This window comes from Alosa pseudoharengus, unplaced genomic scaffold (assembly GCF_046254945.1).
Source record: "Alosa pseudoharengus isolate Yale_2024_CS ecotype anadromous, Long Island Sound unplaced genomic scaffold, YU_APseudo_1.1 YU_APseudo_1.1_scf_22, whole genome shotgun sequence".
Taxonomy (NCBI): domain Eukaryota; kingdom Metazoa; phylum Chordata; class Actinopteri; order Clupeiformes; family Clupeidae; genus Alosa; species Alosa pseudoharengus.
Genome location: NW_027468680.1, coordinates 33,392,524 through 33,417,313, shown reverse-complemented (window position 1 = coordinate 33,417,313; position 24,790 = coordinate 33,392,524). Strand labels below are relative to the sequence as shown.

At 40.0% G+C, this 24,790-nt stretch overlaps 1 protein-coding gene across 3 annotated transcripts in view; it reads right to left on the bottom strand.

Annotated features, from left to right (window-relative positions):
• Nucleotides 1–17,443: 17,443 nt before the first annotated feature.
• The window catches only part of qkia (QKI, KH domain containing, RNA binding a), a 101,079-nt gene continuing 93,732 nt past the window's right edge, over nucleotides 17,444–24,790 (bottom strand). For all 3 annotated transcript variants that reach the window (XM_076299776.1, XM_076299778.1, XM_076299777.1), the window contains exon 8: nucleotides 17,444–24,314. In XM_076299776.1, coding sequence (XP_076155891.1) covers nucleotides 24,298–24,314 — 17 coding nt within the window. In that variant the 3' untranslated portion in view covers nucleotides 17,444–24,297. The remainder of the gene's footprint in view (nucleotides 24,315–24,790) is intronic.

Genomic DNA, 24,790 nt, shown 5'->3' with positions numbered 1-24,790 from the left:
TTAAAACACTTGGGGAGACATGATCCAGACGTTGCGTTCTACAGAACTACAGCCTGTGCGTAAAATAGTCTTCATACACAACGCAATAAGTAGGCTAATAATTGGATATAGGTCATTGCTATGCATCTGCCAAAGTGTATGGTCATAGTCAGTTACTTTAAGGTAATTGGTACCCCGCATATACGGCAAATAATAGCCTAATATGACAACATTAACATTTTTCTTTTATTTACCACAAAGTCCGGTAATACAGCCTAAACCATGTAGGCATTAAGTCAAGTATCAGTAGCTTAATCCAAGTAGTTAGTTGTTTTATTTGTTGTCTTCTAGAAATGCAAACCAACATTGACGCGCGAGGACGCTCGTGCCCAACACTAAACTTGTGCATGAGCTGTCATCTACCAATCAGCATGTAAAAACTGGTGCCGGAAGTTGCAACCATGTAACGCCATGTTTTCAAAAATGTCGGCGGCCAAATGCCATGCTAAGTGGCTGAAGCTAACCCTTCAAATCCTGACCCCCTGATGTGCTCATGTCTGCTGGAACCTCTGTGCCTTTGTCCTCGCTTGGGAATTGTACTTTGGTCGATCTGGACTGTCGGGACTTTAGGACTCTTTCTGTGAACTGCCTTCGTTAACATCTCACTTGGTCACGGTACTGTGTCTGCCCAACTCTTTGTACTCTACTTCTACCTTTTGTGGAATTCGCTGTCACGCCGTCTAATTTGTGTACTTGGATCATGGACTGCCTTTATACCTTATTCTTTGGACTGTGTTTATGATGAGAACTGAATCTTGAAGACCTTCTAAGTTTGCCCTTTCCAAGTCTGACTTTTGTTATTGCTTTTGTGCGTTTAGTGTTCTAAACCTATTCCTTTGCTGATACATTGAAGATTCTGCTGAAGTAAAAACTTTGAACCACATCTGCAACTGTGCTCTTATTTCCAGTCTGACAGAGGATCAAAGCTAAGGGTGGAGTCAAGCTGAATGCCAAGGTTTTTAACAACAGGGGTGGAGTGGACAGATGAGCCATCAATGTTGAGAGTGAGATGGGGAGATTTGGTGAGGATGCTTTTAGGGCCAATCAGCAGAATTTCGGTTTTGTCTGTGTTGAGCTTGAGAAAATTGTTTTGCATCCATAATTTTAAGTCAGAGAGGCATTCAGTGAGGGAGCGTGGTGGGGGGTCAGAGGGAGAGGGAATGGTAAGATAGAGTTGGATGTCATAGTAGTGGAAGTTGAGACCGTGGCTGCGAATAATCTGGCCAAGAGGGAGGATGTATATGAGAAAGAGGAGAGGCCCAAGTACAGAACCCTGGGGGACACCACGAGTGACAGGGGACTTGGGGGACTGATGTGGACCAAGTGTTACAAACTGCTTTCTGTTGGTGAGTAAGGTCTGTATACATGATAAATGAAAGATTAGGTAGGTGTAGATAATAGAAATGGTGTTTAAAGCCACCTGAGGTATATGTTACAAACAGGGATGGGCAGTATTTCTAATACATGTATTTAAAATACGTATTTCAAATACAAAATACTATTTTTTATAATTTGTATTTTATTGAGATGATGAAAATGCCTTCGTATTTTGTATCAAAATACTTCAGTGTATTTTTGTATTTTCAAAATACTGTAAAATATTTTCTGTGAAACACTGTGATGACATCTAACTATCTATAAAGCACAAAATTTCTGTCTCTATCTGTCTGTGGCACCCTTGCATGGTCAAGCCCCTCTGCTCCAGTAGAGTGTTTATTTTCCTTTGCTGGACTGATTAACGTCGTCTGAATGCAACACTGTTTGAGAAGTTAGGCATCAACTGAGGAGACACCACTAGCTAAGGTTACACACACTCATTTGCTCACACAAGGACAGCACAAGGACTTGGCAAGCTTAGATCGCAACACTTGAGTTTGCTATTTTCCTTTCTTTTCTCTGTTTTACAGTTTTTTTTTTGACCTGTGAAATATTTCAGTGCTTGATAATTTCCTACCTCAAACAAGGACATTTCCAACCTCTTGCACATTTTGAATAAGAAATTATTGATAATGTCTAGGGATGTCCGATATTGGCTTTTTTGCCGATATCCGATATGCCGATATTGTCCAACTCTCAAATTTCGATTCCGATATCAGCCGATACCGATGTCGATATGTGGGTTATTTTTCCTCAAAACTAATTTAGGTAACATCACATATCTCCTGTTATGGAATTAACACAACATGTTTAATGTTATTGTGATGCCCCACTGGATGCATTCTTGAATGCAACAAGGCTTTCCAAATGTTAACATTGTCTGTGCAAAATAAGAAAAATACTTCAACTTAATTTAGGGAAAAAGTGCCATGTTTATTTATTTTTTTTAAATTGTCTCAAACAACAGTTTGGATTACACTCTCCCTGAGATAATCTTGACAATGCCCACAACAAATAGGGCAAATTTGACTTCTTCACAAATGATAAAACATTGTACCTGAACAACTATGTGCAACATAGCAGAATGTAAAGCCAACTAAAATAACAGGCATATGACAGGCTACCATTTTTCTGTGTTAAATGAGCCTGCATTTGTAGGATGCTTCATGAACTGTTTCTTTAACTAAAACTCAATCACCTTAATTGAATGAATGCACAAATATGAGTCACGGGTGTCTGTTTTTACAGACAAGACAGATCCTCACTCTAAACCCGTCCTTCCTCATATACAGATATCTAGGCTATATTTAACATTTATTTTATATTTGGCCTGTTATGAAATCATGTATTGAACAATTTAAGCACAGCTCAGCTTTAAGAAACTCAAATAGCCTAGATGCATGCTTAGCATTTTGTGATCATGAAGGCTACTTTCACAAACTCTTATAGTCAGCTGTCCTCTGATTTACCGATATCTAGGCGACATTTGTAATATTTGTTTTGTATTTGGCCCGTTATGAAATAATGTGGAACAATTTAAACACAGTGTAAAACTTAAATCCCAAATTTGGAGACATCCATGTATGTTGAAATTTACTGCAAATTCAAAACGGGATTAGTCTGGAACGGCTAACTGTACAGGGGACTGCTTTACACCTTTCTGTTCGGTAAGGTCTGCTGTTTATTCTGATATATGGTTTGTCATGTGTTAAACGAAGGGTTCTGAAGTATTCCACCGAGATGAATGGGTAGGGAGATGGACGCAAAACCTTCGGTAGAATGTATGATTAAATTGAATGATATTATTTACTTTTCTCGCGAACCGTTCACCACAGCAATTAGCGGCTAACATCGATTAAAAGCTGAGAAAAAGCTCTTTCGTGTGATACTTGTGATGTCTGTGTGATGAGTAGGATGGGTTAATTTGGACGCACTTTCTTTCTTGCGCTGTCACTTTCTCCACTGCGTAATTTGGCCATAGGCCATAGGCTAAATATATATCGCTATTAGTAGGACGCAAAGCAGAATATTTAAAGAAGGGGGCACCAAGGCCACCGTGGCCTGTAAACCTCTGATTTTCAAAGGGGCGTCACGGCCAACGCAAGGGGCTACTACGGCCACGAGCAAGTTTGTTACTGCAGCCATCCACGCTTGTTTGTATGCTTCAAGACGCAGATTGATGAGGTCATCATCTGTGCGCCGGTAAACGCTTCAGGAGCGCATAGGCACTATTTGTGTGTAACGCAAGCATTATGTTATCGGTTTTAAGGCAAAAAAATCCGATAACGATATTAACAGATATTACATTTTTATGCTCATTTTTATGCTCATCTCTAATAATGTCATAATTATTGGCTTCTAATTGGCTTAACTGATTGGATGGTATATGTGACAACCTGATTTTTATTTTTTATTTTAACTTTTTATTTTGTATTTACATTGGAAGAGGTTGTGCACAAAATTATTCAACTGTGATGAAACTCACCATACAGTATGTGTGGTAGTGATGGTGTTAAATAACTAGGTTAAAATGCTACCTAGTTTAAATTTCTAAATAAATCATCCATTTGGATAGCCTGACGAGCCAGACCCACATCAAGATATAGGGTCTGGGAACTCACCATTGGCAGTGCTCAATCCGAGGGGCGGGATAAACGGTTGTCTTTCAAATTCCCTCTGCACGCAATAGGATAGCGCTACAACTCATGAGCCCCATTTGTTTTGCCACCAGCGAAGCTAGTTGGCTAGTTGATCAAACTTTTGGCAACTTAAAAAAAAGCTTAACTCTAGTTGCGCTGTTCGTCAGCAGCAGCATTCATCTTTGTTTTCAAGTAGCAGGAAATTCACGCAGAACCGTCGCAACTCTGCCATCATTATGTTAAGACTGTCCACCAACTCTATACACGATGTAATTGGCCTGACAGAAGTTTGTTTTTTACAGCTTGCAAGCCAACAGAGAGTTGCTAGACTACCCTGGCTGCAAATTACATTTGCTGCCGCTAGGGTGCGTCTAGATTTCTAGGTTACAATTTAGATAGTTTGTCTTTGAGTTATTGTCACTGACTCATAGTGGGCAATCTACACCAATAGAGTAAATAAGTATACTTAAGGAAGGGTTCCTTGAGTTACCGAACATTTCCCAGGGCAGAGGTTTATATTGGGATGTCTAACATGAGGGGTCATCATATCTAATCTGTTGACTGATTATGGAAGGAGTCTCTTGCTTTCAGATGTTTTTCCAGGTATTGTACAAGTGAAGGGATAGACGAAAAAGGCTTTTAGAAAGAAGTATTTTGTAGTATTTTGAAAATACAAAAATATTTTATTTTGATACATTTTTTGGCTGCTGTATTTTGTAGCTTATTTTGATACATTTTTAAGGTGGGTATTTGGTATTTTATTTGAAAATACATTTTGATGTATTTGTGCCCATCCCTGGTTACAAAGAGGTAGGATGGTTACATATCCAGTATGTTAATGCTTGAAACTCCTCTGCATTTGTGACTTGAAGTAGGCCTAACCTGTTCTTGCACATGTACAGATGCCATGTCGGCTAGCCAAAGGCACAGTTGATCTGTGCATGCCGAGTCCAACTTTTGAGTCTTTGAAGTAGTTCATTATGTTGGGTTGCTATTACATTAGAATTGCATCAATCTGTTCTCGTTATCATTTTGATCAGGCAAGTCATTCCATTCAGAAAATATCAAATCAAAATGAACAAACTGAAGAGGTTACCACATTCATCCGATCTGGCTCTTTCACTTCCAGCTGGACTGCACTCCTTGTATCAATAGACATAACGTGGTTGCAGGGAGGGGGATCACCTATTTTGGAATTTTACCCGGATACAACGTGTTGGGTTAAGTAAATGTGTTGCAAGGCATAAAATGTCCTCACTTTAGATGAACTCACAAAATATCATTAACTAACCACTTTTAACTCCTGAGTTAATCATGAATTATAGTATTAAGAAGTGGTTTATAAAACATGTATCCTCACCCTAACTAATCATTAGTGCATGTGTATGTAACAACTGTTAAATAATGGAAATATTACTTCATCAAATATATTATTGCATAATTTATTAAGTATTAACAATAATTTATAAACACATTTTAGATATACAAACCATTTATAACTGTGTGTACAAATACTTCATTTATGAGAATTAGGAGCAATGTTTTACAAATTATGAACAAAACATTTTGTAATAGTTAGCAACTGGTTTATAATGTGAAAATTATTTCATTTATAAGTGGTTGTTTCATTATTTATTAAGTATAAATCCTGGGTAACACTTTACGGTAAGGGTACATTAATCATCATGAATTTATGCATGATTTAATCCATGATTTATGTATTACTTCATTCCTTAATATCATGAATCACCAGGAATTGACATAGTTTGTCATTTGTGACCTCATACATGAACAACACATCAACTAAAGCATTAAATATGGTGGACACATCATTATGATTTATTAAGAATGATCATGATGATTTCTTTTTCTTCCAAAAATGTGGTCATCACTACTCAAATTCCAATTTGATCACAACTTGGGCAGTTCTCTAAGCACATGCCATTGTTCATACTTTAGTTGAGGGGCCACAGACATGATGAAATCATGAGTAATTAACCTTAAATTCATGTAATCATGATGATCATGCTTAAGAAATCATAAATCAGAATGATGTACCCACCTTAACTTATGCTTCAGTTGATGTGTTGTTCATGCATGAGGTCATGAATGAGAAACTTTGAACTCATGTCAATTCCTGATGATTCATAAGATATAAAGGAATGAAGTAATGCATAAATCATTAATTAATTCATGCATGAATTCATGATAATTCATGTACCCTTACCGTAAAGTGTTACCGACGTTTTTTAGGAATCTGAGTGTTGGCATGGATTAGAGCATGCACACGCTCTAAGATCAGATATGTGCGTAGGAACATTTTATAAATGAGTCCCCTGGCCTTTTGCTGTGGAGAACATGCTGCAAGAGGAAGAACCACTAAGAAATACAAGGGTGCATGGATACATACACACACACACACACACACACACACACACACACACAGACAGACAGACACACACACACACACACACACACACAGTACCAACTCATTTTAAACATGCAATAGTGCAGCCCCTGCTTAAAAAGCCAGAGCTTGATGACACTGACTTAAACAATTATAGACCCATCTCAAAATTGCCTTTTCTTTCTAAAATCCTAGAAAATGTTGTCTTTCAACAACTCCAATCCTTTCTATCAGAGAATGAGATGTTAGACATCTTCCAGTCTGGATTCCGACCTAAACACAGCACGGAATCTGCTTTAATTAAAGTCACTAACGACTTGTTACTCTCTGTGGATGCAAAGAACTGTGCATTACTTATGCTGCTAGATCTTAGCGCCACCTTTGACACTGCATTCTTTTAGAGCGCCTTGAGCACTGGGTTGGAATTTCAGGTAGTGCACTGAAATAGTTTGCCTCCTTCTTAGAGGGAAGAACCTTTTCAGTTTCTTTCAATGATACTTCATCTTCATCTGCCCCCTTATCTTATGGTGTTCCACAGGGATCAGTGCTTAGTTGTATTTTATTCTCACTGTAAATGTTGCCACTCAGTCAAATTATGAAAAAGCACGGTATATCCTATCATTGCTATGCGGATGATACACAACTGTATCTCCAATTTAAATGTGGTTCCTCTGGTGCTCTAAACCCATTGCTTGATTGCCTAAAAGAGATTAAACAATGGATGTCGACCAATTTTTTAAAACTGAATGAATCCAAAACAGAAATTCTATTTTTTGGTTCACATGAAGCTGCAAATAATCCAATTAGTGAACTAGGGTCTTTTGCCAGATATGTAAAACCTTATGCAAGAAATCTTGGCTTTCTACTTGACCCTGATTTTAAATTTGAGAAACAGATTAATGCTGTTGTCAAGCCATCTTTTTACCACCTTAGAATCTTAAGTAAAGCCAAAACTATATTTTCTTTCAAAGACTTTGAGATATTGATTCATGCCTTTATTTCATCCCGCCTGGACTACTGTAACTCCCTTTATTTTGGTGTCACTCATTCCACTCTATCCCGACTTCAGATGGTGCAAAATGCAACTGCAAGGCTGCTCACCATGTCTAAAAAGACACAATATATTTCTCCAGTTTTGAAATCTCTGCAATGGTTACCAGTGAAATTTAGAGTAGATTACAAAATTCTTCTTTTTGTCTTTAAAGCTTTAAATGGACAAGCTCCCCAATATACCTAAGTGAGCTTGTACACTTTCGCTGCCCTCCCAGAACTCTGAGGTCATCAGATAAACAACTGCTCTCAGTACCTCAGAGTCGTCTAAAAAATAAAGGTGACCATGCTTTTTCCGTAGCTGGGCCCAAGTTATTGGTGCTTTTAAAGCCAAGTTAAAAGAACATATGCTATTAATGGCTTTTAAATGAATTGTGGAATGTAATTATAGGCTATATATATGAACATATTATTTTAGTTTTATTTTCCTGTTGTGCTTTTTTTGTGTGTCTTGATTCATTTTGTCTTCTATTATCTATTTATTTATCTGTTTTTATTTTTTTTTGAGCACTTTGGTCAACCACAGGTTGTTTTAAATTGTGCTATATAAATAAACTTGACTTGACTATGACACAGACAGCTCTAGGCTTGTGGAATGCAGAGCCATATATAAAGATATTTTAAAACGGGCATCTTTTTTTCTCTTTGCTCTGCCGCATCAGCTTTGCTGCCATTCACTACTTTTCTCTCTCGCTCTCGGTGGTAGCCTCCCGAACATTTCCTCTGCTGTCGGCTTGTGCCACATCGCCCAAAATGCTTGATTCATTCTCCACATTTTTAGCTACATTTTTATATACCAGGTCAGCATTTTTGTTCAGTGAATCTTTTGTAAATTAGATAGATAGATAGATAGATAGATAGATAGATAGATACTTTATTGATCCCCAAGAGGAAATTGCTTTACAATTACCGTCGGGCCCTCCTTGTTGGCCACCTTCGTTATCGCCCGGCTGGCCCAGCTTCGCCCGCCATTCACTCCTTCGTCTTCATTAACATTCCCGGTAGAATTCTCAATCTTTTTGGCCTCTATGTGTTCAGTTACATAGTCTCTGTCTGTTCATGGTCTTGGATTTTGTTAAATAAATTTCTAAATAAATACTAATATAAATAATTATACTCCGGAGTGATTTACATGTATAGTCTGGAAAATACGGTATACAGTATATAGTATTGTATAGTATTGTATAACATATAACACAAAGTCACTTTTAAAAACTCTCAAAATACTTTTCCTCAACATCATGTTCTTTTTGTGTCCATGACAAGGGGATTGGGAAGTTTACTGTGCTTGAAAAGATGAATCACAAAGAACTCCCCCCCCACACACACACACAGACAACACACACACTCCTCCTACCCCTTCCAGTGGAAAACAACAAAGAGAATGATGGCAAGAACTAAAGGGGTTTTTGTTTGATTGGGATGGAAAGAGCAAGTGATGAGAAGGGTTTGTTGTGTGTGTGTGTGTGTGTGTGTGTGGGGGGGGGGGTCGATCTGCGGCATGAAATTAGTCGGCACATTGCAGCACGGCTGAAGAATTTTATTAAGAGTCTTTATATCTGCCGCCTTAAGCCGCCCGATCAGCATAATCCCCATCCAAACAACAGATAATGAATCTCCTCCTTTGGCAGTGGGTGAGATGGTGAAAAGCACGCGGTAGATCCAGGGAGGGAGAAGCACGCAAATTATTGGATTTAGATTAGGGCGAGCCTTTTTTAATGGGTTTGGAGTAATACCCAATGTAAATGAAAAGACTCCTTGCACTGTGCAGCGGAAAGTACTTTAGCCTTTGCTGGGCATAACCTCTCCCTCTGCTCTCTAAACACACACATACACAAACACACATGCATAGAGATACACAGATGTGCAAATCACACACAAACACACACCCATAGACATGAACACATACACAATATACAAACATGTATTGTATATGTAGACACACACACACAAAGACAAATACACAACCCTTCACTCATGCGCACACGCAAAATTACACACGCACACACACACAGAGTGCAGCACATAACAAGCCTATTGTTTTCCTTGTAGAGGACAGAACAGAACGATTGCTGTCTTTTCGGCAGTTTTGGTAAATCCACCGTGACCAGTCGGCCATGGGCTGGACGTCTCAGCCCTGTCTGCTTTGCTTATCCCATCTCACGCATGCAAAACAGCAGAATCCACTCCAGCCCTAGTCTCTCCATCCACACAGCACACACAATCCACACTGGCACATTGTGGCTCCATTTACTGGTGTATGTGTGCTTGTGTGTGTTTGTAGATGTTTGTGTGAGACCAACTACACTAAAGCTGCTTTCAGACATGAAATGAACTCCTGACATTGAAAAGACATCAAACGGGCGGGTTGTAAGTGTGAGCGCAATATCTGATTTATTTAACCTAGAAATCACCCATGTCTGACACTACCATGCCCCTAGTAGTAATGGGTCTATCCATTTGTCTCGTAAATCCCCCGTCCGAGTTGGAAAGTGTAATGCCCCTCGTGGCTCAAGTGAAACGTGACAGCACTTGTTGAAATTGAAATAGGCGAAATTGAGTTACTACATTTTTTTTTATTATTAATTCACATTGACCATACCCAACAAGGGAGAATGAGGGACGCGTTCTCGTGTTCTAGACCAATGTTTCTCAAAGTGTGGTCCGGGGACCACTGGTGGTCCGCAAGCTATCCCAAGTGGTCCGCGAGCAGACGTGGTGAAATATAGTATAGATGCAATATTGAACCAACTTGTATGTAAATCAAAACAGTTCTGCAATATTGCCTATGTAAGCTATGCCAGTTTAAATCATATTAATCCTCTGACACAATAAGCAAGGTGCAAAGACAATAAGCAAGGTGGTTCAGTGAGTAGGCCTATTGTGTAATATAGCCTACTTTTGAAGTAGGTAGGCCTACTACGTGACATCCATGTTCTTCCCAAAAAGACTACAAACACCAGCATTCGCGCTAGCAACTCATTCGTACATGTTGTACGGGGGAGCGTACGAGACTAATGGATAGCCTCATAAGTCCGGGTGCCACACGGGTGAGCATAGATCTGAACAAAACGGTTAAAGCACGGGTGGATTCACACATGCAAGGGGGTGCGAGGGGGTGTGTTGATGATGTAAAAGTCAGGTCTTAACATTACATGTAACAAAAACAAAATGCTTGATTCATGAGTCAATTCATAGGCCCTACATTTATTTCCTACCTAACAGAACTAGAGAAATTGCACTGTAACACAATTCGTTTTTATTGTGTATGCGCATGTGTCGATGTGTGGGAGGGAGGGATGAAGAGAGAGAAAGGCCCATCACCAGCAGCCTGCATATTTTAGCTATACAACACTGACTGCATATTTCATGAAAATAGGCTAGCCAAATGATGGAAGGTAAGCTGTAAAACAATCTAGGCTAGGCCAACCTGTTGTTGCTGTGTTGTCTTGTCTGCACGTCACACACCCCATAGTTTAACTGTAACCTATCTAATAAGTTTATGACTGTCATAATCAAGTTCATTCATAAATTCTCGTTTATAACAAACTAGCGCTAATCGGCAAAGATAGGTTTGTTCCCATGGACAATCATTGCTTCATGATTTAACTGACTGACTGTAGGCTGTATATGGCCAGATTGTCTAGCTGGATAGCCTTCGCACAAAGGACAATTAGACCGTACCTACCTAAACCCAACACGCCACTCAGATCCTAGTACAGACCATGGTTATACTGTATCATGCCTTGACTACTGCAACGCCCTCTTCTCGGGCCTTCCAGCTTGTTTGGTAAAACCACTACAGATCGTCCAGAATGATGCGGCCCGTCTGGTTTTCAATCAACCAAAATGGGCACGTCACCCCGCTGTTCATGGTGCTCCACTGGCTCCCCTTAGCTGCCCGCATCAAATTCAAGTCACTAATGCTTGCAAAGTGATTGCTGGGTCTGCACCCACTTACTTTAGTGCTCTCATAAAGGCTAAAGGGGAAGAGAGAGAGAACAGGCAATATCAGCCTGATGACTGTCAAGCACATTTCATTTATGGAAATAAATAAACCACTGAGTATCTTCAGTACACACACACACTAATTAGAGTTTTTAAAATCAGTTTCTTTTGCTGTACGAGACCAGAAATAGAGCGGCAGCTACATATATCTCAATGAGAGAGGATCTCAGTTTTGTCTGTCAGTGTGGGTGGCTGAGAGGAGCGCCGAATAGATGGATTGATGGATGAGGACAGAGGGCTGGGACACCTGAGGCTAAGACAGCAGCAGCACAAACAACAGGCACCAGAGCAGACTGTACCTCAGCTGGTCCATTTAGACCTACAGGAGTGATAGAGAGAGAGAGAAGGAAGAGAAGGTGGCATGAGGGAGAGGTAGTGCTGAGAATAGAGAGAAAGAAAGACAGAGAGCTCAGGGAAACAGAGAAAAATGCTGAGTCTGACCAGTATGGACAGGAACTAGCCCTTCAGAGGCTGCAAACCTCCAGGATAACCCAAAGCTACAGCACCAGCGTGATATACCCCCTCCCCCCGCCCTGCTTCAATCTCATTCACACTCTGTCCTCGTCTCTGTCTGGTACCAGTGAGCTGCTTCCAGTACACTGCCAGTCATGATTAACCCAATGTCACTAATGACAGACTCTCTCCTTTAAGTTCCACAGCTAACATCACATACAGTAGGCATATCTCATTGGGCCTCATTCACCAATATCTTCCTAAGAATTTTCTTAACTGTGTTCTTAAGAAGGTCCTACGAAAACTCAGATTCAGGCAGATTCACAAAGCTGTTCCTAAACCTCAGAATCGTTCGCAGATTTGTTCTTATCATGCTGAATCCCATTTCTTCTTAAGTTGTCAGGGTGTGCCAATTGTTCTTAATTAGCATAGGTAAATGCCCTGTCAATCCCCTTAAAAGGGCCGTGTGCAGACAAATTGAGGCTGAGGCACCTGCTTTCATTTGTACCGTATATTATACACTACATGAGTAAGACAATTTGTTTTACCGTATATGACGCATGCTTTGAAGTGAAAGCACTGCAGCAGGAAATAGTAAATGAGTTGTTATATTTAGACACTAGTATAAAAAGTGAAAAAGTGTTAGTGTTTATTTATTTATTCTAAAATACATTAATGCTTTGAAATAGTGGAATTTATTTTATTAAAAATCATTAGAATATTTTTATTCAAAAATATCCTAAATGATAAAAATATATAGTTGTAATTTAAATTATATTACATTTTACACCTGCAGATATGATGAAAATGCAATAACCATTTATTTTGCACAAACAAGTTAGTTCTCAAATATGCGTTAGAATGCTCTTGAGTGTTCATAGATTTTGTTCTTACCTGAGAACAAGAAAACATTGGTGAATACCATAATCTTCGTAAAAACTATGTGGGTTTTAAGAACTTATTTCTTTGTAAGAACGTTTGGTGAATGAGGCCCACTGAGAGGAAAAATGGGGGGGTTGTTGGGGTTGTAAATATCCTTACCTCTACACAAACAGACATGCATGCACAAAAAGCCTACACATACACACACAGGGGTGTAAATACTGTAATTAGCTTAATTGTGACATAAAAGACTCCCCTCGTGCTCATTATTTCCATATTTATTAGCGCATGTGGCATAGATGTGGGCTCCTGGTCATTAACAGGCTAATTTAATCTCACTTACCTTTGTGCAGGCCACAGTCCACCTGCAGAGTGGGGCCATGTAATTGCATTCCGATGGTGCAGTCTTTTGGGCTAAAATATGAATGTGGTTGTCACTTTGAATTAGATTCCCTCTGAGGCAACCTAGAGGGAGGCTTTTAAAGTGAGCCATTTGTGCTAAAGCCACACAACACAAAAATGTGTTCATGAAGGTCACCATCACATAGTGCAAACATATCTAGTCAGTGCTACAGTATGTATATAGTGTGCTTTATGAAGGGTATTTGCAGGTAGGGTATAATGATGCTACAAATGCCAGTGAAATAAAGACTGCGTTAATGTTGGCTGTAACCTCACCATCACAAATGGTACACAAACACACACACAAAAGCGTAGTGTATGGCTCTTCACTCAGTCAGCTCTTCGTCTCTTTTGCCACAAAAACATCAGTGCATAAACAACAGTGGTAATCTTGACTGTTAACTAAATGTCTCAGACGGACACACACACGCATGCACGCACACCTGTATTTGGTCACTCACTACAAGTCTCTTAGGTCATGCATTCTACTGCACTGCATACAGCCATGCCTAACTTGCTCTCCTTGATACAGGGTTCTTTTGTCTCCTTGTCATTGCCATGTCCTCCAGGGGTCTCAGCTCAGCCGCTGCCGGCAGACGCCAGGTCCCCAGACCCCGCTGTGCTGCTGAAATTTAACACGAATGTAAATCTGACAGAAAAGATTAATCGAAGACAAAAGCTCGTTGCTCCAAATGTTTACACCCGCCGCGCAGAGATTAATTAGATCCAAAGAGGAAGCTCACATTCTTGGAGGATGTGCTCATTTGTCTTGGGAAGAGAGAGCGAGAGAAAGAGGAAAAAGCCCTTCTCTCTCAGCATCTAGTGTAGAGTCCATCTACACTCCGGGGTGAAATCTGACACCATGTTAATTGTGGGGAATTGCATTATTGCCTTCCTCCGCACAGACACAGCAGTGTAATCAGCGTTGCCTGTCCTGTCCTCACCCCCTCCTCTTCTGTGCAGAAGAAAACTATCAGCTCATCCATCGTCTGGTTTGTCTGTTAGTACCCTTGGCCTCAGACAGAGGAAAGTGAAACGTCCATGGAGGATTTAACTTTGCCTAATGACTTCTTGGATATCAATCTTAAAAACGTAGGGTGCAAGCAAAAACTGGCAAGTGATTAATTGCCAGGGGTGGGGGGGGGAGTTCACTGACCATCATTTATAATCAATTCGGTGACATTTTGGGTGTGACAGAGGGGTCAGAGCTTTTCACATTAAAGCAATTTGAAGTTTGGGGACTGAATATTTCAAAGAGACTTAGTTAAATAATTCTCTGTAACGCCACGAATGACAATAGTAAGATACAAGAAATGACGAGCTGTTCAAGATCTAGGCAATGGGGTTCTGGGAGGCTTCAGACAGTGTTGTCACACCTATTTAAATGTCACTCCATTTCTGCCGAATCTGCACAAGGTGACTGCAATTAAAATGGAAAAAGGGGGTGGGGAGAACAGCGGATGAGCACAGGTGACAATGGAGAGCAGGAGGTGTTAACAACATCCCCCTCATACGGGGACAAACGCAGAGTAGTGCCGCTCGACAGTTTGAGCTAATCAAGGGCGCGCAGGAGGGTGATGTGGGAGAGAGGTGATGGCAACACGGCTGCTATGGGCCTATGTGTGTGTGGAGTGATTGCATGGCTGCTGTGGGCTGTGAATGTGTGTGTGAGTGAGGTGATTGCACGTATGGATGCCGCGGGCCCGTGAATATGTGTGTGGAGTGATTAAATGGCTGCTGTGGGCTTTGTGAATGTGTGTGCGTGTGTGAGTAAGGTGATTGCGTGGCTGCTATGGGGCCATGTCTCGCCAGCAGTAATTGAGTGTGATTAATGGGCAGCTCAGAGCTCCGTCCACTTGGACTCCTCTGCCCAATTGGTCTGCAGACCACCTGCAAACACCTCTTCTAATAGGAGGACATAAGCCACAGCAGCCACTGTTGGTTTTTCATACTCAAGAATATGTTCATGGTGCATGATATAGTGGCAACATACTGTAGAACAATTGGTGACTAAGTTCAAATTCAATAATGTGCAATAATTGGCCAAAGTGCAATGTGTCTGTCACTGTGAGATAATCTGAAAGCCGCTACTGACTTCAATTTCAAGAACTCAAAGCTCTTAGACAAAACACACATACACAATGCAGAAACACCAGCTGCCACAACACAGGTCACACTACGTAGGCCAGGTGCCGGCAGATCTGCAGTAGTTCATTCATCAAACTGGACTTGGAAACCGGCAACTGTGTATTGTGAAAGACAGACACACACACACACACCACCACCACCAAATACTCACACTCTAACACACACTCTCACAGCTGCACCCAGATGAATGCCCCGATTCATTCCACAGGAACTGTGTTCATTTGTCATGTGTTGACGCCCCCCCCCCCCCCACACACACACCCTCTTTCATAGTGCTCCCAGCTGGCCCCTCGACAAATGTTCCTTTGATGAGTCTCCTCGCTCCTTCCTTAGACCAGAACCCCACTTCCTGTGCAAGTTGGCACCAAAAGCCCACACCACTTCCTCTGTGCTGTCCACAGTTTTACAGCTAGAGGCTCAACGCTGGAGTTTCCACAAGGGGAAGGGGACATCTTTTTATCCTTATATTTTTTTTTCAATTACATTTAATTTACCATGCCAGACACCTCATGCGTCTTGCTCTGCACACATATCTTGAAGCATCAAAACAGGAAAGGATGAACACTAATAAACATTAGACCTGAGAAAAATAAATTATCCTTTGCTTTTATATGACAATGAATAAAATTGACCCCTTATTAAAGGCCGAGTCAGGGATTTCGCAGGAAGTCAGCATTGTTTATGTTTAAATTTATCAGCAGAGGCTTTTGTGCAAAAAAACTTACATAATATTTCAACAAAGGACCAAACGGAAAGTGCCAGAGGTAGCTCAGCCCTACCTTCAGTATTGCCAGAGAAATTCCACGCAGTTTCGTTTTTGTTTGGGGGACAGGCTGCCCCGACTTTGTTTGTTTCCAGTTTTCAGAGCCTGGGCTGCCTACAGAGACCGTTTTTTTACAGTGTAATTACGGAATAGGCAGCTACTGGTCGTGAGGAAATGATTGCTGAATGTGACAAAAAAATGTATGGGTTTTAAATCGCATAAAATCCCTGACTGCGCCTTAGTATAATTTATTCATTTAACATAATTTGCACATTGTTGCAAAGAACAGGCACATTTGTGTGGTTTACTGTGAAAGCAGGTGACTGATGGTGGTCCTAAAGTATCCTCTGAACCACTTATCTGGTTAAGCTAAAAAGCCCTAATATGTTAAGACCCATATACACAATAAGAGAACTGGACATTAAAATGTTTCAGAACCATATTTTCATCAGTAACCCAATACAGCTCTCAATAACAGTGTTTTTTCACATTGTGAAGTAAAATGTTAGATCATATTTAATCACATATAAGAATCATTTAAATAGCATGATTCATTTAGTTGGTTTGTGGTTTTATCAAATGAAATAGTCAGGAAGATGATCTATCATCAGTGAGTTTGTTGTTTGGCCTCAGTGCCTAAAGCAGTTTCAGCAGCATTCAAACAGAGGGACATTTTGGAGGTACAAGTATTTTTACTGCACTTGGTAAACTTACATCCTATACATCCTCACCCAGAGATGTATAGAGCAGCTTGTAGAGTCTTGGCTGACAAAAGGTAACAGCTCTGCAGTTGTCCTGTAACCACTAATGAAATCAAATAAACACTATTCTCCTCTTGGACTTATACCAGCACTCAGAGAGCAACTGACCTTCACATTTTTGACTCTCTAGCAGATAACTGATGATGTAAACGGGCTATTAGAAAACAAAACTTTCCAACTCTGTGTGCCATAGTCATTTCAATTCAATAGACTGCCAGGTCATATTATATTTGTCAACCTCCTTCAGAGTGAAATGAATTAAGCAATGCCTTTTCATTCACAAGTGAAAAGGAACGCCTGAGCCAATGGCTGTGTGAGCCCAGTATATGTTGTTTGAGGTTTTATTGTGATATGGAACAACTGACTGCACTTTGAGGGTATATCTTGAACATAAGCAGAATGCTACGTACCTTCAGCTGAGAGTGTGGGGTGTCCCAAGATTTCAAGTGTGACATGAGCTAAGATCAAGGACAAACCATGTCAACCTAGTCCAGGGAGGTACAGCACTCAAAGCCTTCTTAAAAATGTTTGACTTTATTGCAAACATGACAATTTACTTTGTTCTTCTTTTTCTTGTAATTTTGTATTCTTGTAGACAAAATTACCACCATGTGATGCATTACTAGCTTTGTTTTTTATATATCAAACAAGGTCACATCAAGAACAAAAATAAAATCATACTACATAACCAATTAAAACACTGACACATACAACAAAAAAATCAGATATAGTGCCCCCTAATCTCAATGGCAAGGAACTTGACAAACAGTCCTCATTTTCACTGCTAACAGTGAAGGAGAGAGGGAAAAAAACTGAACAAAGAAAAAACAAATGAAACACAACGGCACAAACAAAACCAAAATGCAACCCCCTGGGGAGATTTGAAAGGTCTTAAGTTTTGGTAGTAGTTTTTAACCCCCTGAGTCCTGAAGCAGAGACCACCCTGACTGTTAGTGTTATCTTTTCTATTAGCAGTCCAGTGAGGAATGTATGTCGACAGGTAGGGTTAAGTTTCTTTGAGGGAGGCCTGTTATTGAGATGGGAACGTATGCCGCTGGATTTATCCACTTTTCATTTGGAGTTTTTTAAGGTGGGGAAATGGCAGCCATTTTCAGCATGGTCCAGTTAAAGAGCTGGATATTAGACAAATGGAATTTAAGGGTATGATCCAACCCATCATCAATTCACGTTACTTTCATAGTAATGCATGATCATTTAGAAAGAAGTAAAAAAAAAAAAAAAAAACATTTTTGGTCAAAATGTTCCAGTTATGTTGAAAGAGCAACAGCGAGTCACAATATCTCCAGTGTGCCAGATCCTTTCAGTGCATTTCAAGACAGTTTGGGGACATGAACAAAATCTTCACTGGGCACTTTTGTGAAGTAAAAGTAAAATATACAACTGCTGTGTCCTACAGGAAAGGCACTTGTGTGTTTTTTTGGCAGCATGGCAGCACAGAGACACAGTGCCAACTGGTTGTAGTAATAATACTAATATTAATAATAATAAGTAGTACACAACCATGCAAACAAAGCTAGCACCTCACATTCGATTATAAAAAATGCCTTGAAAGGTCTGCAAAAATACAAATAGAATAAGAAGTGGAGGGCAAAAATATTATGTTTTTGACTTTTCACAAATGGCTTTAGAAATTATATATACAACAGTAAATTGATTACTTGAGCATAAAATGTTATCTTGGATCTCTAATGGAGTGCGTCTGACCACTCAGAGGGTTAAAGTGTAATAAAACAGATTAATAAAGTTAATTTTTGGTTGGTGTGTTGCATTACACCTGAAATTAGTGCAGAGAAGAAGCTTAAAATGCAAGGGGAGAAAAACAATGAAGACAAAACCCAAGGGGACAAAACTGAAAGATTAGTATAAATTAGGTGTGCCGGTGCGTCCACAGCCACAAAAAATAAAAATAAAACAATAAAGCTGTTCACTCACAAAATATACTGTTCCCAAAATGTTTCCTGAACAGCAACTCTATGGCAGATGCCCATGCTGCTCTATTAGGGATGGATTACTGAATGGGCCTACCGGGCACAGGGGCCTTGAAGCTCAAGCCTCTGCGTGAAGTCACTACTATGTTCTCTATCCCTGATCATCTGAATGGGGCCCCTCAGTCAAACACAGGTCACACTATGTGTGAATCATGCTTTATAATTGCCATTTTTTTCACAGCAAGATGCCTTAAATCTGTTGATGGTTATGACATATGTGTAAGGCTCTAATCTATCCATTTCTTTCCACAAAAATCGCCACGTCATTATTTCGTCAATATCTAATTGTTTTAACGTGGGTGGGTTGGGGGTGGGAGCGGCATGCCCCCGGACCCCCTAGCATTGCTGAGATAACTTTCTGAGGATGGCACGGGGCCCTTTTCATGTCTGTGCCCAGGGGCCTTGTGGCCCATAATCTGTCCATATGCTCTATACTTAAGTATACAGCAATTATATTATACAGCAAAGTATATGCACTTTTTTCCAAAAGCTGCTGCTAGAGGTAACTACAAAATGGAGAATTGATCACTATTCTAGGTCTTCTTTGTGGCATGCTGAATGAACACAGACTAAAACAGCAGATCCAAACCACATGAAAAAACAATAAAATACGAGACTGGCATTGTTACTATAGTCCCACCAGCGCTGGTATAAAAACACTGTTTGTCCCCCCCCCGGGGCCAAAGTGGGAGTATTAAGCTTATGAATCTGACAGATGCTAGCGGATGAGGCAGCAGACCCTGGCATTGAGAAGCACTGCACCCTTTGGCAGATCAAAGCCAACAGACTCCCTTCTTTCTTCCAGTTGTGTTTTTGTCTTTCTTTTCTTTTTTAAAAGCAGCACTCAGATTCTCTGACAGCACAACAGAATGCCCCCTCTCCCAAACAAACAAACACATACATACACACAAACACACATCACACACACTCACTCACACACCAGGAGCACCGCACAGGGGTGTGTGATGCGCAGCAAGACAGACATGACAGCAGTGTTTGAACCTCAGATTGAGGAGTGTGACTAGCAACACAGGACAGCGTGTTTGTGAGTGTGTAATTTTTGGCTTGTGCACATTCCAGTTAAACTGTGTGTGTGTGTGTGTGTGTGTGTGTGTGTGTGTGTGTGTGTGTGTGTGTGAGTGAGTGAGTGAGTGAGTGAGTTTGAGAACTGTATATAGTGATGTAATTTCTGCAAGTGTGGTCAGTTTTAATTGTGTTAGTCCGTGACCCAGACCAAGGTAGTACATTCATTAAATTGGTTAACAACACAAGACAAAAATAAACATTTCAGCAAAAGTTAGTAAAATTCTTACTAAGAATGTTTTATTAAAATAAATGCCAAGGGGTTAATAAGAAAAAATAATGCATACACCATGAAAACTAAATGCAAGCATGTAAAAATACTTATGACAAAGAAAACTAATCAAATTGCTAATGAGTTAAACAAGCTAGGAATTGGCAAGAAAACAAAACAAACAACAAAAAGTAATTCTAGGAAAGGCAAAACTCCCAAAGAGGCAGACTCTGAGATGGAGAAGAACACTGGAAGAGAAGATGGGGGGGGAGGGGGGGCGTAAAAAAAAAAAAAGTTGTAGTGGGCTTCATCCAAAAAAAGGAGTCAGAAAAAAAAGATTTAGAATATACATATAAAATGAAGTTAGAAAAATACATTATAAACCTGTAACAATGGTTGTAAATTACATTATTATACATGTAGTAGGCAGGCCAAGAAGAGTACTGAAGTTCTCTACACATCAGATGGACTAACCCAACCTTGTACAAGGACACAGCATGTTGAAACATTGCAGAGGGAAATTCTCATAATACTGTCATATTCTGAGTTGTCTTCTCGAGCTCCTTTCTCGTATTGCATTTCTTTGTTTTTAATATTTATATAGTTATATATTTTTATTTCAATATTTTTTCAATAGAACACCTAACACTGAACAACATATGCATTGACCTTTGTGTGTAACAGCATGTAAAAGACCGAGTGATTGGGGATAAAGAGATAAAAAGCAAAGCCAGGAGAGAAGCTGCTGCCAGGGGGAACGCAGTTTGTCGCTCCAGTCTTCTAGTCTACCACATACCCATGGTGGTTCTACATACCAAGAACAGGGGTGGTCAGGTGTCAGATGCCTTCAGCTACTAAATTACCACTAAAATGGGCACAATGCCCTGAACATTTGGCACTGATAAAAATTGGCTTTAAAAACTTAAGATTTCCAACCTGGTTTAGGTTTTTTTTGTCTATTAACCAGCTCATCTAGTGCAGACTTTAATTTGAACCGGCATCATATAATTGCTTTCTTGAAAGAGCAAATGAAAAAAAAAAAAAACTAAAACAAAATGCTTTCAGCTTATATGCTATTTCGGCACAAATTTTGAAAAAGAGAGCAAATGTGTTCTCAGTATATGAAACAACCAGGTTTATCCAGTCTATTTCCCTGTGTATCCATCCCCTTCCACGAACCCCCCACCCCCCCACAGATAACTGACTTCATCCCGCCCCCCTTTTAAAAACTACACCTGGCAGCCTTCTGCATCGCTATTGGCAGTTTGTTCTCGACATAGTCACAGTAACCAGAGATATAAAGACAACGAGAGATCGTCATCAAAGTAAAAAAAAATACATACAATAAACAATCAAAACCCAAAATGAGACAAAAATGTCTCCCTATATATTGTTCGCATGGCTGAAAGAGGGATCAGAAAAAAAACAAAGGAAGAAAAGAGAACAGCTCAAACTTGGGAAGACAAACCATGGCACATAGTCAGCTGGTCAAATGACAGCTCGTCTGTTTGCATAGAATAAACTCGTAGACGGTCGGGGGCTGACGCGAGCACATGCGCGCACACACAGATACACACGCACACTCCTCTCTGAGCCTTTCCTAGCCCGTGCTGGAAATTACTCAACAGAACAGTAACACTTGGGGGAAAAAAGGAAAACCACCCTTAGTAAGGCACTTTGTCTCTCGAGTTTCCCCTCTTACATGCATCCCTCTCTCTCCTTTCTCTCTTTCCCCACTCCCACTGATTTTTGTGACATTCCCCGGTATGACTATTTTGGTCATTATTTTTCTAGCCAATACTATCCAGAGATACAAAGCATCTTCAACCCCATCATTTCGAACCCATTTTTTTCCTTTTTATTTATTTTATGTTTTTTGTAACTGCAAGTATAAAAAGCTAAAATTGGCAAAAATATATTTTCTTCTCCAGCACCCTGTAAAAGTATCTAATTTTTCTCCTCCTCTGTATTTTCATATGTAATGACATATCTACATTTGTATATATTTATATTAATATAACAGGTATGTATAAAGCAATTGGAACAGGCAGGCATGGCTTTCGCATCCTATGTTTTTTCTTGAGAGTTCAACATAACATGGGTGGGCACAGTAGCTTAAGTACTGGCGTGCTGAGGTGTGCGAGACACATTATGGATGGGCTAGCTCGGAACAGATGGAGTGGTGCATGCTGGGAAAGGGCTAAAGAAATAGTGAGAGCAGAAAAGAAAAAGGAGAAATACTTTGATTGGAAATGTCTCAAGGAGGCAGTTTAAGCTTCCCTTCAACAAACAAACTTTGATGGTAAGATGCAACTCAAAGAGGTGATTTTCAATGACTTAATTATTTTTGGCAAGTCGTGAAATAGCAACAAATAGAGGGGGAAATTCAGATAAAAAATAAAAAGTTATGTTATGTACAAATCACTTGTCGGGCAGTGCCTCCCAAATCCCTTATCCCACCCCATCGCACCCTACAGATTAACAGTCCTGTTTAGTGTTCAGTAATCTATACTCATCCTGATGGCAAACCAGAATTTAATCTGCCTTTAGTTTGAGACTGACTATCAAGAAGCTGTAGACACAACTTCCTTTATATATATTTTTATATATATATGCATTTACGTATATTTATAAACTAGAAACCCTTTGGCTATATACGCACACAATACTTTTTTTTCTCCATTTTGCTATTTAGGCTTCTGGATGTTTTTTTTTTTTGTCTATTAGATCAGGCACTGATTATGGGGCCAAGGTTAGGAGGAAGTGTTATTAGCTACATCATCTACTCCCTCATGCACAGCTCAAACTTCTCCCACCTCAATCAAAATGCTGTAGGCATAGATCTTGACCCTGGCCAATCCCCCTTCACACAAAAGAAAACCCTAGATTAACCCTTCCCGAGCCACTTTGTTAACCCCACCCACTCCTCAACAGGAAGTTCTTCTTCTTCTATCTTCCTCTATAGTTCATTCTCTTGCCCTTACACTGCCTGGCTACAACTAGTCAGTGAGGTCAGTGACAATGAAGAAATGAAATGGAACAAAATAAAATGAGGAATCAAGTCAAAAAAAGAAAACGAGAGGAAAAGAAAAAAAGTGAGAAGCTCCATTTGCAGTCCATCAGTATAGCCATGCTTTTTTAGAACAAAACAAAAAAAACAGCTGTTCAAAGGCACACCCAGTATGTGTCAGCACATTTTCGATAAAAGTCAGAAAGGGGGAAGAAATGAAAAAAAAAAAAAAAATGAAATGAAATAGAATAAAAACAATACAGAAAAAGAGAGGGGAAAATCAAAGGGAACACAAATCAACAGATTTGGTGTGAGTGTGAGTTCCTTCCTTCTTTTTCTTTTTGTTTTGTGTTTTTTGTCCCCCTTTCAGACCTCTTAAAAGAGAGAGAGAGGTGAGGGGGTGAATTGTTCTGTGGAATTCACATACAAATTCTGGATGAGATCATGTTTACTGTAAGAGAGCCTCCCCCTTCAGCTTCAACCAAGTAAAGTGTGAGTGAGATTACCAATCAGGGTTTAAGATGTAACTGTTTCTGTGTATACATATGTGTGTGTCTCTAATTGTGTGTCCAGTCTAGGAAACATGGGGACGGGATGCTTTATTGCTTTTTAATTCAGTGCAGATTCTTGGGGAACCGTGCATGCGTCCACCCAATTTTCAATGATTTCCAAAAGAAAAAGAAAGAACCGCGCACACACACAAAAAGAACTAAACAAAATAAGGGTGATTCAAACACAACTAAACAGAACAGAACAAAGAGTCAAAAGCAAAATAAATTACACAACCATAGAGCTGGATTGTGTAGTGTTGTGTTGTAGTTGTTATAATCTGGGTTGTTGGTAGTCTTTTGTGTTTCTTTACATAGAAAAAATAATGATAAAAAAATAAAAACAGAAACAATGTTAGGATAACTGTACGGGCAGGCGCCTTCCCTCCCAGCATCCGAGAGGCTAGCAACAAAGGCAATTACCAGTTAACACGTCAGCAGGCAGGCTTGGGGCGGGGCTTGGGGCAGGGCGGCTCGTCATTGGGTGAAGAGTTCAGAGGTCATGTGTTAGTTGCCGGTGGCGGCTAGGTGGTTAGAAACAAACAAAAAACAAACAAAAAAAACAAAAAGGAAAAAAAGAATAGAAAGGATATTAGTGTCAGCAGAAAGAGACTGGAATGACATCATTTTAACAGTAAAATGAATGCAATCTCTCACCCCTACTCCCTAAACCCAAATCCCATCATCTAACCCCCACCCCCATCAGGAAACCCCCACCCTGGCTGTATCTGGTTAAGAAATCATGACATGCTGTTTTGGTTTGACGTCATGATCAGGCCACCGCGCCCCAGTCTGACTCTAGACGTTATTATGGCGTTAAAAGCAGCACTAATGTGACCCCGCTACCCCAACAAACAAGAAGCCGTGAAGATGAGACAAACAGAAAACACTAAATGAAGCAAAAACCAACAGAGAATAATAAAACGACTATTAATGTTTTAGTGTCTCGGGTTGAAAATGCAAGTTATGGATAGTGTAAGTAGTGGTTTAAAAAAAGGAG